This window comes from Hordeum vulgare, chromosome 4H, assembly GCF_904849725.1.
Source record: "Hordeum vulgare subsp. vulgare chromosome 4H, MorexV3_pseudomolecules_assembly, whole genome shotgun sequence".
Classification (NCBI taxonomy): domain Eukaryota; kingdom Viridiplantae; phylum Streptophyta; class Magnoliopsida; order Poales; family Poaceae; genus Hordeum; species Hordeum vulgare.
In genome coordinates, this window is record NC_058521.1 from 597,998,033 (window position 1) to 598,014,056 (window position 16,024).

General features: G+C 47.3%; 1 protein-coding gene across 2 annotated transcripts; it reads left to right on the top strand.

Moving 5' to 3' along the window:
* Nucleotides 1-5,247: 5,247 nt before the first annotated feature.
* LOC123449924 lies at nt 5,248-9,217 on the top strand. 2 transcript variants are annotated; one of them, XM_045127293.1, is made up of 4 exons: nt 5,248-5,840; nt 7,997-8,208; nt 8,339-8,606; nt 8,693-9,217. In XM_045127293.1, the coding sequence occupies exons 1-4, from the start codon at nt 5,526-5,528 to the stop codon at nt 8,984-8,986; spliced, it is 1,089 nt and encodes a 362-aa protein (XP_044983228.1). In that variant the 5' UTR covers nt 5,248-5,525; the 3' UTR covers nt 8,987-9,217. The 2 variants fall into 2 exon arrangements, with proteins under 2 accessions (XP_044983228.1, XP_044983229.1); XM_045127294.1 differs by lacking the exon at nt 5,248-5,840 and adding an exon at nt 5,872-7,313.
* Nucleotides 9,218-16,024: the final 6,807 nt, after the last annotated feature.

The window sequence follows — 16,024 nt, forward strand, 5'->3', positions numbered from 1 at the left end:
GCCTCCTATATCCGCTCAGGACATGCTTCACACCTATCCCACAAATACCAAGTGGTTCTGGCGCGGTAGTAACAAGCGGTACTACTGCTTGCTCGGCGGTACTACCGCCCTGCACTACCGCTCCAGAAACCGCTCGGTCCGACACGAAAAGTGTCGAGACCCACGGGCAGCAACACTAGCTAGCGAAACTGGCGAGAGCACTTCCGCCCCAGAGCGGTACTACCGCTGCCAGAGCAGTACTACCGCTTGGATATTCTGAGGCACGGCTCGGGCAACAGATGAAAAGCATGAATACTAGAACTGCCATATCTTTCGCATACGAGCTCCGAATTGAGCAAACTCAAGCTAGTTGGTTATCTTAAGAAGAGGCACTATAAAAATGCCAATGGTATAGTGGTGTGAAACCTCTATGAGTGAAGAACCAGCAAAAACTCCAACATGAAAACATCATAGAAGATGCATATGGACTCCATTTTCGATGAACTCGAGCTTGTCTCACAAGGAGAAACACCAAACAAGAACCAAGAAACATGATACAAGGATGTAGCTGGTTTGAGCTCTCAACAAACGATCCGATCAAGATATTCACTTGAGAGCCCCCCTTGACAGTACGGAAATCTACCCTGTAACCCAGTCTCCCAACTACCACCGTGAGACGGGTAAAATAGAAAACCTATCAAGGGAAAACCTATACTTTGCACATAGTCCAGTTGAGCTAGATGATGACGATCTTGACTTCCTCAAGATGGACCACCTTTCTTGATTGTGTTGGCTCGATGAAGACTAGTTGATTGCTCCTCCATACTCACTATGATTGAGACATTCTTCGACGCATCTTCATGAGTCCATTGCCACCACAATGGACGACAAGCTTCAAGCATGATATCTTCGTGATGCTCCACTTGTACTTTCACACCGCAATCTTGATGACGATCACCACTTGATGTCATCCTCCATGGGTTGTATGAGATATTCCTCTTGGCGCAAGCCCATGGAAACACACCTAACCCCACAAAGAACTATCACGAAGACCATGGGTTAGTACACAGAGCATAATGGACAATGCTTACCATACCATGGGATCACTTGATCCCTCTCGGTACATCTTGCACACTTTGTGTGTTGATCAACTTGATTCACACTTTAACTTAGTCTTGATCAACCTTGTGTCTTTATGACCAATATTTGCATAAAACCTTAAGTACCACCTTGGTCATCATATAAACTCTTTGAAACCAACAAATGGACTTCAAGAAGTGTCTATGGACAAATCCTTCGAATATAACTCAAGACAACCATTAGTCCATAGGGATTGTCATCAATTACCAAAACCACATACGGAGAAATATGCTCTACCAATTGTGTATTCTTCTTTATGCTCTCTAATTCTTTCTATCAATGAAAAATACGCAAGCTTCGCGTATTCATGAAAAAAGGAATCTGGTACAAGGCCGAAGGAAGGGGTGCGGAGGGCACCTCCAAGGCGAACCCGCAAACCGCCCACGTCCGTTCGAACCGTGTTGTCCGGATGGCGGCAACCATCCAACATGTGCCTATATCGATCCGCGGGGCGGTCCGGACGCGATTTATTCCGAAAATTGGAGACAAAATTGGGGGTGGTTTGCTGGACTCCGGACACAAGAAACATCGCTATCTGACACCCTTGACCCACCCAAAACACTTCCGAGACCCCATGACTCCATCCTCCTCATTTTTTGTCCTTCCTTCTTTCTCTCTTGCCTTCGCCGCCGCTCCACCATCCCTGCCACCATGCCACACCCCTGTCGGAATTTGGCGTTTCCTTCACCCTCCAGCGTTCCAGTTGGGCCCCCGTCACTTCTCCTTCATCTCCGTTCAACTGTTGTACTCCAACCGTCCCGCCAGATACTGTCCTCTACTGCTATTCTCACTATGCCCGACAATTGTTTAATGAATCACCAGAGCTGAAAATACTTGTCCCTTCTTCTCTCTAGAAATGGATTCCTATTTGGAGTACATATACAAGTAGTATGTCGAGTCGTGCGACGTCTCATCGGACAAGGAGGAGTACTCTGATGAGACAACAATGATGCAAGCGGTCCTTGAAGACTCGGAGAGTGAGGAGGAGCATGTTCTCTATTTCAAGGGCTCATTCAAGGGTCATCTGCTCAGCCATAATAGGGTGCGGGGGCATTTGACACTAATGGCCGACTACTGCCCCTGATGCACTATTCATTGACCATTTTCGCCGATGATTTTGGATGCGCAAGACTGTCTTCGATCGTTTATACCATGGCTTACGGTCCTACGATTACTACATAATCCTGAAGAAGCATGTCATGGGAACACGCACTGCCGCACTCCGGATGCTTGCATATGGCACAACCGCTGATTCGTGGGACGAGTACCTACGGATGTCTGAGAGCACACGCGGAGATTCCATGGTTAGGTTTGCAACTGTCGTGGTTGAGGTGTTCAGGCCTTAGTACCTGAGAGAACCAACTATGGTAGACACTAAGAGGCTCTTGGCAATCCCTTGAGCAAGAGGGTGGTTAGGTTTACTTTGATCTATTGACTGCAAGCATTGGAAATGGAAGAACTGCCCAAAGACTTTACGAGGGCAACACCAAGGTCAAGTTAAGAAGCCCACCATCATTCTTGAAGCAGTTGCATCACATGATCTTTGGAGTTGGCATGTGTTGTTTGGCATGCCCGGGTCACACAATGACATCAATGTGCTGCAATTATCGTTGTTGTTTGCGAGGTTGACTGAAGGAAAAGCTCTTCCTTGCCACTATACTGTCAATGGACATGAGTGCAACATGGGCTACTATCTGGTTGACGGTATTTATCCATCATGGCCTACCTTTGTCAGCACCATCTCAAACTCACGTGGCTAGAAAAAGTCTCACTTTGCCGAGAGAAAAGAAGCAGCTAGAAAGGATCTCGAGGGGGCATTTGGAGTTCTGTAGGCCCGTTTTGCATTTGTTCATGGACCTGTGAAATAATGAAATCTGAAGACCTTGTGGTAGGTGGTGCCTTTTGTTTGATCATGCATAACATGATCGTCAAGGATGAGGTTGACGATGCTGCCCCAGCTCTGGAATTTGAGAACATGGGTGATCCTATCAAACTTTTGAAACATAATCCGACCACATTTGAAGAGTTTATTCAAATGCATCAACAAATTCAGCATCGATCAACTCATGAGCAGCCGAAGGAAGATCTGATTGAGCATCAGTGGACGGTAAAAAGGGACAAAAGATGTTGGGATGTAGTATTTTAACTCTTTTCAATTTAAACTTGTGTTTCATGCGGCTATTTGAATGTCTACTATGTATCCTTTGCATGCTGCTATTTGATTGTGCACACATAAAAAATAAAATAAAAAATATTAGATGTATACGACTAGCGTTGGATGTCATCTTTCCATATTCGTGAGCATTGATTGGTTCTCTGTCCGCAAGGACCGGGCTTCAATGACTTTAGTGCACTTGCTTTTGGACCTATGACAGGTGAATCAAAGAGGTAGCTGGCCCGCATGTCATACATCCAAAAACAGATGCAGTTAGGCCAACTCCACCGCACGATCCCAAACGGACGTCCGGTTTGACCGGATTTTGTCCGTTTGGGGCGGCAATGGGTTCGCCCATGTCCGCTTCTGTCCGTTGGGTCGTGCATGCACCCACCGCTCGGCCGTACCCCAAATCATGTCTGTGTTGGACGTGATTTAAAAAAATAGAAAAACTTAAATAAAAAGTAAATAAACGCAGTTAAAAAAACTTAAAACATAAAATTAAGGGTCACGGCCACAAAATGGCCCAGTTTCACCGTCGTTGACATAATTAACATAACAAAAACGTCTGTCGCTGACGAGGTCGACGTAGGCCGGCGGTCCGTGGTGCGCGAGGGCGGGCTGGAAGCTGGCAGGTGCCTGCACCACCTCCTCCCGTGGCGAGGAGTCCCGCTCCGGTGACCGCGGCGGCGTGGGGCACCAGTTCACGCCCCCACTGCGCGCGCCATCTCCGAAGTCGTGCATGACCAGCTCCATTGCTGGCCCACCAGATCCGGGTGGAGCGCGGCCACCGGGCGTCCTCCATCACCTCCTCCGCCTCCATCAGCTCGGGGATGACGACGTCGTCGGTCGTAGAGAGGGCCATCGCGTCCTCTAGTTCCGGCCATTGGCGTTCATCATGCGTGATCATGGAGTCCTCCATGACACGCTGCATGAGCCGGGCCTCCTCCTGCGCTGTCATGCGAGGAGGTGGAGGTGGTGACGAAGACGGGGAAGGCGACGACATGGGCGTGAGGCCGCGCACCTTCCGACGTGGCCGCCGCGGCCCCGACACCGTGCCGGCGAAGTACAAGGCGCGCCGCACGTCGTGCTCTTCCCTGAGCCACGTGTCCCAGAGCACGGAATCAGGACCCGGCCGGCGAGAGATGCCAGTTGTTCGGGAGGTGGACGTCGCTCCATGGGACCGTTGTCCTCGTCTCCCAGTAGCGCCGGCATACCTCAGCGCTGAGGTACTGCCGGTCGCGCTTGTCGGCGGGCCTAGGGCTGATGGTGAAGGGAGCAGGCGCGGAGGCCCGACGCAGTGGCGATGCGGCCTCCTCCTTCACGGAGCCGCGGCGGCGTCTCGACGAGGAGCCAGCCTCGCGGTCGTGCTTCCCCTTGCGGCCGTAGTTCCACAACCCCATGGTTGCGAGGCGGCCGGCCGGCGAGTTCGAGGCTAGGGTTTGGGGTGTCGGGTTTCGAGGAGGCCACGGGGTGTAGTGGGAAGTGTGGGCGACGACCGGTCCACGGCTTCCCCATTTAAGAAGGACCGCGACCGTTACCTGAGCGGGTGATAGGCGGGCCCGGCCGCTCGTGCGCATTGATGTGGGCGGGTGGAAGGTAGGTGGCCGCTTGCCACGCAACCCCGACGCGGACGAACGCACGTCCGTTTGTTGTTCGCCGCGATCCAAACCCCACGCAAGTTTGCGCTTAAAATCGGTCGCCCCGGACACAAAGCAGGCAAGATGGATCCGGGCCGTCTCGTGCTGGACCGACCGGTTTGGGTTTTTACCTCAAACGGACGGGGGCGGACAGGATGAGGTCGCGTGGTGGAGTTGGCCTTACGTCACTGAGGCTGCGTCCTGTCCGCGAAGAGATGCAGGGAATTTTGCTTGTTCGCGTTGAAGATGCCGTGACATAGGTGCACCGCTAACATGCGAACCAGGACTACTAATTGGCCAAGTCGAGGTCGGAGTCCAATCCGCGTTCGTGTGATGCCACGGGAGTCGGTAGGTGAAGAAAGCGCTTCCCGCCCGGTCACTCACCCACCAACTCTCCGGTCAGTCAGTCAGTCAGGCCACCGCCACCTATCCGCCATTCCCACCGTGACTATAAGTAGCCGAGTTAGCCAGCTACCGAGCACCACCACCACCACCTCGCCTCGCCCACAAGCAATCCCACCACCCACCTTCGCCGCCCGCCCGCGCGCGCACGCAACAAGGACAAACCAAGCCGAGAGCTTGCGACCTCCAACGCCGGCCAGCCAGCCAGCATGTGGGTGACGTCGATGCCGCAGGTGTGGGACGAGGAGGCGAGGAGCCGCAAGGACGACATGATGTCGCCGGCGCCGGCGGCCGCCATGCTGGGGTCGCTGGCGGGCTGGCTGTCCCGCGCCGCCGACCCGCCGGCGCCCAAGGTGTGCGGCTCGCCGGGCGGACCCCCGGTGACCGCGCCCCGGGTGACCCTGCGCGACGGGCGGCACCTGGCCTACTGCGAGAGCGGCGTGGCCAAGGAGCAGGCCCGCTTCAAGGTCGTCTTCTCCCACGGCTTCACCGGCTCCCGCGAGGACAGCGTCCGCGCCACCCAGGTACTGCAAACCTTCTCCGGCTTGACCTCCAGCTCCGGCTAGCCGTCCGGCCAGCGTCGATCGCATGTTTGTTGATTAATGATTATGATCTCTCCGGCGCCGGCCGATTACTATAATGATGTGATTTAGCGCGTACGTACGCTCGCTAGCTGAGCGGAAACCGTGTCCGTTGGTGATGGCGACGGTCGCCGTCGGTGCGAAAAGCTGATGGAATCAACAAGGCTGGCCGTGGCCGGGTGTGTCCGTGTGTGTGTGTGTGTACATGAGCTGTTGTGCACGCACGTTGGGGTTGGGGTTGGGTGTGGGAGATGGATGGATTCTCTTCTTCGTCGGGACTGCCGGTGAGCTAGCGCTGTCTCCGATCGCAACGGCGCCCAACTCCCGGGAAAAAGTCGTTAACGTTTGGTAGCCCAGTGTTTTCTTTGTGTTCTTTGGCAGGTCAGAGTCATAATTTCCATCTGATTTTAATTTCGAAAGCGAGGCCAAAAGAAAGAAAGAAAGAAAGGGTATCGCTCGCCACCTTAATCGTATCGTCATCTACAGCACGGTGATGATAGATTAATAATTAGATTAGTTGGCTCAACAGCACAGTTGATTAGGTTAGTGTGTAAGCAACGGTACATACATACATACACACAGTACATGCACGTCGACGTCTGCATAAACGGTCAGGCCAGCAAGCAAGCAAGCAAGCTGTTGAGCCCAAGCTTTCCAAGTAACCTTCTCCGGTGTCTTTCTTGGCCGGACTGTTCAAAGATGGACAAGTATCAAGTTCCATTTTTTGACGGAATCTCATGGATTCCAACCGGCCGGGCTGGCGAGCACAAATTTGTCGGCGTGTGGTTGGCCCAGGAGCAACCGGAGAAGAATAAAGATGCCAGTTTTGCTTTGCTCCCCACCGCACCTCGACGAGATGCCAGCCTCAGCTTGATCTTCTAGACGACGATGACCTGTGGAAATGGAATGGAACCCCGTGGAACGCGTGGAGGTGCAAGAATTAATGGCGGCAGCTTCACTTCACCGCGACCGAGGGTGGATCTCATCTCGTCTCGTCTCGTCTCACACGTGACCATTTTAAGGCCAGCGGATCCCTCCTCCTGCTCCTCCTCCTACTAGCGCCCGGTTAGGAGAGGGGAGACGGCCGGCCGCTCCAGCACATCCATCGCGCCACGCCCGGCAATGGAGCTGCTCTGCAAAGCGCCGGTGCTGAGCTGCGGCGCCAGGAGGGTCCGGGGCGGTGGATCTACGGGCCCGCTGGGGCGGTGGATCTACGGGGCCGTCAAGCCGCCGCCGCCGCCGCGGATCTGCGGGACGCCCGGCGGGCCGCCGGTGACGGCGCCCAGGGTGAGGCTCAGCGACGGCCGCCACCTCGCCTACGCCGAGTCCGGGGCGCGCAAGGAGGACGCGCGCTACATGGTCGTCTTCTCCCACGGCTTCACCGGCTCCCGCCACGACACCATCCGCCCCTCGCCGGTCAGTCCAGTCCACCGCTTCTCCGGCGCTCCGTTGCGCCTGCATCCTAGTAGTAGCTAGTAGGAAAGCGATTTCAGCTTCAGCCGCCGCGGCAGGCGTAAGGCTTGCAAAGCAGGAGATTTTGTTCTTAGTGGATTGGATTGCCGAATTGGGGATCATCCAATGGAGAAGATCGCCTTACCTTTTCTTTGGATGTTTCAAGGAATTTTTGTCCTGTTACTACTCAAGGAAGCACGAATGTGCAGTTTGGTTGGCCATGGAAGCAGAGGATTCAGAGCAAACATTCATGCTTCGTGGACTGCATTACCACCATGCTGGAATTTCAGATTACTACTCTGCTGGAGAACTCAATGCAACTAGTAGTACTATTTCAACAGCATCATTTTAAACTCGGATTAGCTGGTGACATGACGATGACTAATATAGTTGTTTTAGCTTGACAAAATACCAACGCCATCTTGAACTACTTGATGACATTGACCATGTCATATGCATATATGCTGAACGTTTCACACGCGTTGTTATTTATCGCCGAGAAGACTGAAGATTTTCTCTTGTTATGCAAGTGCTGACTAATTCTTTGTATGGAATGTTCCAATTAGACAATGAGCATGTTTACGCCGTGATGCTTACTTTGCATTTTGTCTCGGATACTAACGTGTGAACCTGATGTGGGCTTGCAGGAAGTGGCTGAAGAGCTAGGTGTGTACATGGTGGGTTTCGACCGTGCTGGTTACGGCGAGAGCGACCCGAACCCTAACCGGTCCGTGAAAAGCGCTGCGCTCGACGTCGAGGAGCTCGCTGACGCGCTAGGATTGGGCCCTAAATTCTACTTGATCGGCATATCCCTCGGCTGCCATGCTGTCTGGGGCGCCCTCAAATACATCCCTGAAAGGTAAACAGCGCAGTGCCAGTCATGCCAAAGAACTCTGCTGCAGACCAAGCAGCTAATACTAACTTGTTTGTGGCAACAACAACAACAACAACAATAGGGTTTGATAAATGGTGATCACTCCGCGATGCAGGATTGCTGGAGCTGCAATGATGGCGCCGGTGGTGAACCATTGGTGGCCGGGCTTCCCTGCCGATCTCGCCGCGGAAGTTTACAACAAGCAGGAGGTGGGCGACCAGTGGGCGCTGCGTGTGTCGCACTATGCCCCTGGCATCCTCCATTGGTGGATGGACCAGAGCTGGCTGCCCACCTCCACCGTTGTGGCCGGCACCACCCCGCTCCCAAACAAGCGCGACGCCGAGATCCGCGCCAAGCTCAAGGCCGACGGCACGTTCCAGCAGGTCGACCTCGACTCCACCATTGTTGTCACCACATCGAACGGCATTGCTTCCGATCTTACCTAACGAGATATCTCTGATCTTTGCAGAAGATGGAACTGGCGACACAGCAGGGCATCCATGAGTCGTACTACCGCGACATGATGGTGATGTTCGGCAAGTGGGAGTTCGACCCGATGAGCCTGCCGAAGCCGCCATGCCCTGTCCACATCTGGCAGGGCGACGAGGACGGCCTGGTGCCGGTGGTGCTGCAGAGGCACATCGCCAGCCGGCTCAGCTGGGTGAACTACCACGAGCTCCCCGAGACCGGGCACTTCCTGTCGCCGGTCCCCGGGCTAGGAGACACCGTTCTTCGGACCCTCTTCGGCAACGCCAAGCAGTGATCAGGAGCAGCAGCAGCGACGACACTGAACATAGTGCGGTGCTGAAAGTATAGCGTTCTTCCGGTGCAGATTGTTTCATTCTAAGGAGGTGGTCAGGTCAGGTGATCGCCGCTAATTAGCGATGATGTTACTATAGGTGAAATGGTGGTGTAACATCAAAGTGTTTTTTGTGGTGCAAAATGTGTTACTGTTGATCCTTGGAAGCAAGAAAGTAGTGCAACTATTATACCATGATGATGATCTTACTTTTTTCTGTTTGTTTGAACGACGAGCCTCCTCGTCTATTTTCATTAAAGAAAAAAGAAAGAGACACAACGAGCTAACATACAGATATATCAGAGCAACCAAACCGACTAAGTTTTAAACTTCAGTAATTACAGAACAAGAGAGCCAAAACAAGCCTCCACAGAATGGAGACAGCACTTCAGCTAAGGATGAGCGCCACGCATTAACTGCAAATCTTCCTATAACCCCACATAAATGGCACTCCTCATTACCAGTCCAACCTCTTTTGATGAGATTGTATTTGGTCATAATGCATTTTTTGATCTTCAACCAAAGAAAAACCCTGATCTTTAGGGGTAGCTTCAGTTGCAATCTGGCTCTTGGACCGGGTGTAAATCTTCTGTTGGTGCATCACCGTATTCAGTGCAAACTCAAATATGACGGTGATCAGTGTTGTAGTTATTTCATTTTCGTGGCTATTTTGTCCAAGGTTTTAGGGGTTAATTCAACCAACTGAGTTCGAGTCATCCCTGATTCCCTCCCATTGCATCCCGTACCTCGCTCCCTCTGTTTAGTATGCAGCGGTACTTGATGACCCACAAGTATAGGAGATCAATCGTAATCCGTTCGATAAATAAGAGTGTTAAACCCAACGAGAAGTAGAAGGAAATGATAAGCAGTTTTCTTCAAGGTATTCTCTGTAAATGTTGTGAGTAACAATGATAGATAATTTTATAGCAAGATAATTCATAACAAGTGATAAATAACAATAGTAGCAAGTGTGCAGCAAGATAGCCCAATCCTTTTTGTACCAAAGGACAGGTCTGAAAGTACCCTTATACGAAGCAAAGCGCTCCTGAGGACACGTGAGAATTTCGGTCTCGTCAAGTTCATCATGTTGAGTTGATTCACGTTCGTTACTTTGATAATTTCATAAGTGGGTGGACCGGTAACCCACTTAGGGTTACCTTCTCTCACAAGCATCCACAAATACGAAAAAAAATTAAGATAAATCTAACCATAACAACAAGCATGTGGATCCCAATCAGCCCCTTATGAAATAACGCATAAACCAGGATTTCGGCTTCTCTCACTCTAGCAACTCATCATCTGCTTATTGCTCCACAATGTCTTCCCTTAGGCCCATAACATGGTGAAGTGTCGTATAGTCGACGTTCACACGACACCACTAAGAGAAGCAACAACATACATATCATCAAGATACCAAACGAATAACAACTTCATATGATTACATATAACAAGACTCCTCCTGTGTTCTCAGAAACAAAAGTAACTACTCACAAATCATCATCATGTTCAAGATCAGAGGTGTAATAATTATGAATAAGGATCTGAACATATTATCTTCCACCAAATAAACCAATTAGCATCAAATACAAGATGTAATCAACAATACTAGTAACTCACATGTACCAATTTGAGGTTTTGAGACAAAGATTGAATACAAAAGATGAACTAGGGTTTAAGAAGAGATGGTGCTGGCGAAGATGCCGACGAGGATTGGTCCTCCCACGAAGGAGGAAGCGTTGGTGATGACGATGTTCTGATTTCCCCCTCGCGGAGGGAAATTTCCCAAGCAGAATCGCTCTCTCGGAGAGCAAAAGGGCCTCTGCCTAGGTTTCCGCCTCAACACGGTGACCCTTCTTCCCGAAAGTATCTTCTCATTTATTTAGGTCAAAACTCAAATTATAATAGAAGAGGGAGGTCAGGGCACCAGGGAGGTGGTCCCAAGCCATCAGGGCGCATCCAGGGGGGTGGGGGCGCCCTGTTGGCATGGCCCCCCCTCCGGTATATTTTTTGCTCCATAATTTTCATATATTCCACAAAAATTCTTCATGAAGTTTCAGGTCATTTAAAGTCCAGTGAATTTTAGCCTCTTCCTTGGTTTTCAGGTCTAGAATACTAATTTTCAGCAATTTTTCTATGTGTGATGTACCTTGTAAATTCCGAGAGGAAAGCCATAAGAATTATATCATAATGTTGGAATAATGACAAGAATAACATAAATATCATTAGAAAATCATGATACAAAATAGACGTATCAGTACTCCCATGATCCACACTTTCTGAACTTGCACCAATGAACCAATCATGCATGGCGCACACATTTCACCTCCAAGCCCCCTTCAAAAAATGTTTGTGTTTAAAAAAGGTACAAAAATGAACATTGTCCTTGAAGTAAAAAAATGTTCATCAATTTTTAGAAATGGTCGTACATTTTACAAAATCTCCAATTTTACCTCTTTCGATAAGATTATAGTTGGTAATAATGCATTTTTTGATCTTCAACCAAAGAAAAACCCTGATCTTGAGGGGTTCAGTTGCAATATGGTTCTTGGGCCGGCTGTAAATACTCCATTGGTGCACCACCATATTAAGCGCAAACTCAAACATGACGACGTGATCAATGGCGTGGTTATTTAATTTTCATGGCCACTTTTGTCCAAGGTTTTAGGGCTTAATTCAACCAACTGAGTTCGAGTCATCCCTGATTCCCTCCCACTGTATCCTCGTACCTCGCTTCCTCTTTTTTGTTGCCCCACTCCCACGTCGATCGGGCTGCGGTACTCCCTTGATTCACACTGTCGGAACTTGCACCAACTAACCGATCATGCATCACGCCCATATTGCACCTCCCAGCCTCCTTCACAAAATGTTTCTGTTTAAAAAAGGTACAAAAATCATCATTGTGCTTGAAGTAAAAAATGTTCATCAATTTTTAAAAATGGTTGTACATTTTTTTAAAATCTTGTATTTTAAATGTTGACGAAATTAAAAAAGGTTCGCCTGTTTCCAAAATTATTCTTGAATTTATAAAAATGTTCGGTAACGTTCGGACGCGCAGTTCGCCATGGATATATATCGCCTATGGTGATTTTCAATAGTCCGCCCAAAAGGTTTCCCCTCTGCTGTGTCCTAACTGGCCCGGGCTGTTTCTTCTCTTTGTGGTTAGCAAACCAGAAGATGCTGTGTACTCGCAGCAGTTAATGGATTTTTTTTTTCTTCTTCTTTCCTGTGTACATGATGGATTTGTCTGGTTTTGATTGTATTTTTCTCTTCGTTTTTCCCTTTCCTATGTTTTTCTTTCCGGTTTTGGCAGTTTTTGTTAAGATTTCATTTGTTTTTAAAGTTTTGTATCAGGTTTATATGGTTTTCCATATTTTCTTGGGTTTTCTTCTTTTTCTTTGTTTTTCTTTTTTTATACACGTGTTTACAGATTTCATACTTATTGTATTTTTTTATATACTCCCTCCATAAACTAACATAAGAGCGTTTAGATCACTAATTTATTGATCTAAACATTCTTATATTAGTTAATGGAGGGAGTAAATCAGGGACAAATTAATACATGGTTAACATTTTTAAATACAAGATTAATTTTCTGAGTAATATATTTTGATTTTTAATACATGTTTATCATTTTTTAAGCCACGATTAATTTCCCAGTAATATATTTGATTTTATTTTAATACATGTCAAACATTATAATAATACAAGTGAAAGCAATTTTTTCATACAAACTGTACATGTTTTTATACATCTAAAACATTTTTGTATGCACATTTAATATTTGTAAATACATACTTCATTTTTTGCAAAAAAATAATTAATATGTGTTAAACATTATTGAAATACCGTTGAAATATTTTTATGAAATAACAGAAAACTATACTATGCAAAAGTTTGCTTATATTGTATAAATATAATTTTGTAAATGTCCGAAACATATTTTTAACTCGTCAAATTTTAAAAATATAGTATATATTTTGTGAACAAATTAAAAAAAATACAAGAAAGTTTTCACATTATATAAACATTATTTTAAATGGTATGTACTCCATCTGTATCGGAATATATGTCACTGGAGTAGCGGCACTTTGGCTACTCCAGCGGCATATATTGGGAGTACATGTTTCTTGGAACGCTTGAACTTTCTAAAATGTTCACAATAGTTTCTTTAATGTTATCAATACTGATTTAGATTACGTTAACAAGTTTTTACACCGTGTTAACATTTGTAAACTACACAGTTTTTTTTATTTTTCTTCCAGTAATTTTAAGTGCTGAAACATACTCCCTCAGTTATAAATATTAGTCTTTGTAAAGATTTTACTACGCACTACATATGGAGCAAGATGAATGAATCTACAGTCTAAAGTATATTTATATACATCCATATGTAATTTATAATAATAAAAAATTAAAAATAATTTATTTAGAAATGGAGAAGTAGTATTTTACAATGTTTTAAAAAATGTGGAAAAAATCGTATGGCTGTGGTTACACACGATTGCTAGATAAGTAAGCTTCTAGCTAGCTAGGCCCTACCAATTTATCTGGTGCCACAGGCAACTCTCACGTAGGAGTCGTTGTAAGCGATACATAGTCGCTCCCGTCCGAGTTGTCCTCATATCTAATTCTTACTCGTGCCGCTGAAAAGGCGGATACTGAAGAAAATCGTCCATGTGGTAATTAGGTTGGGCGTGCCCATACGCATCGCACCTTTAACTGCACATGTGATTGGTCGACAAAATGCCATAAAGAGCGGCAAATAGGATGACCGAGATTTTGCTAAAAGCATCTCCAAGTTTTTTTTTTTTTTGAGGTAGCATCTTAAGCAATTTCTTGGTTAGCCTCTTGGTAAGATATCCATGTCACCGATATACAATATATCATACAAGTACTCAAATGGTTGATTGTCATGAGGGTTAACCAATAGGAGGTGAGAGAATATGAAAGCTTGCTCTCATTTTCACATTGGAAAATATGAAACCTCACGCTCTCTATTGATTTATTACTACTTGACATATGATAAAAAAAAAGCCTACATGACAAATTGCCAGCAGTTATGTTGCAACCATTCATTGGTGGGTGTGATCTCTTGTGTCGGTATGTTGCAACCATTCAAAAAATGTTATCAAGACTTATTCTTGAGTTGAACTAATTAAGATGCTGTGCACGCTCTTGGTGGCTGTCCATTTTGCCACCGGCAACACTTGAAAGTCTTCCTCGATGGAAGCAGTGCCTTGTCGCGATCTTCTCGGTTACGGTATACTGCAAATGTTTGGCTCCATTGCGACGTGTGGGTTTCTTGCCACCGCAGCGCAGAACCACTTGCACATGCAAAAGTCAAATGTATGGGACACTCTCAGACAAGCACATGCACATGCACGCATCGCCATTGCCTCCCATGTAGAGCAATCGGTAGCGCATGCATGTCATGTCATGTCCCTTTCCACCACGATCGCGTGCATCGTCATGTATGTATGGCCTCCGGAGTACCCCCATCATAATCGGATGGATATATATCGTAATGCACTAGTCTATCTTGTACGTACGTATGCTCCAATGAGTCAAATCCAAGGACACGTTTCGCGCCGAATCGTATGCGTGCATGCATGCGCGTGCATCACAATCCTGTTCGATTGAAAGTTCATGGCGTGCACGATGGATTTTGTTGGGCTATGTATGTCTTCAGGTCACGCGCGCGGTTTTCCAAACTAGGGGTATGAACGTAGCCGGTGTAGTTATTGGTGAGATCCAGCAACAGTTGGTACGTACGTTTCGTGCGTGCATGATCAAACCTGCATGCATGCTGCGCCCACTTCCCGTAGTGGAGGCGTTCGCCGATTCTCAAATGGGCGAGCACTATAGCTACTTGGACGTGTATTTGTGCGCTACGTACGTGTACTCCTCGATCGGCCGGCCGGCTCCCACCACAAGTCGGACGAGAGTGCTGCAGGATTGTGTATTTTTCTCGTGCCATCGATCGATCGCATTCTATAGCTACTGCGTAGTTGCCAGTTTGGGACCTCACGCACTCGTTAGCAGTGATCATGAGATTAGATTTAGTGCACAAGGATTGCATGGAGATATATGGGGTTGGGCGCTGCCGGTGGTGGAGGCCAGGATGACGGGTAACATGCATCTACTTAATTACGTGCGCGATGCAATCAAGTTGATGATTCTGTGTCGATCGACCCACACGTACGGCCACACCACTCGCTCAAAAAGCAGTTTTCCAAAACAAGATTTGTGTGCATCAAGAGGCTGAACCGAAGAAAAATAACGCCCCAAACCATGCAACATACTCCCTCCGTTCCTAAATATAAATTTTTTAAAAATTTCACTAAAGGACCACATTCCAAACAAAATGAATGAATCTATAACTTAAAATATATCCATATACATTCGTATGTAGTTTTTCTAATAAAATTTCTTAAAGACTTATATTTATGAACCAAGGGAGTATTTTATCCACTGATTTAATTTCGTATTCCGGCCAATTGTAGGGCGAGCGGGCCCATGTTCTGTAAGTGCTACTCTATACCCCAAGTCTTTTGAGCAACTGTGGAAGAAGATAAGAGTTGGTGATTCCGAAGTGAGAATCTCGCGCATCGAAGATGGAATCACTCAAAGACAAAGCCAAGATTGTTGGCACTAACGAATACTGCTTTTTTCTTTGTAATATATGTATTTACAATAGTTATTTCAAAAGTGTGACCATTTAAAAAAAATATAGAATATGGAAATTGTTTCAAAATTTTATGACTGATGACAATTTATTTTTTGAAACGAGGTCCCTTAGGGTCCGATTCATTAAGAAAGATAGAAGAGAATTGTCTAGTTAATTAATAAAAATTCGGACAAAAAAGTTACAACACGCACACAAGAAAGGGCACCCACCGACCTGGCTACCCAGATGACCCACAAACACTGCCGAGGAGAGGACACCGTCGAAGTTGCCTACAATGTCATCGTGATCACTACTCCTCGAGTAAGCGACTCCGA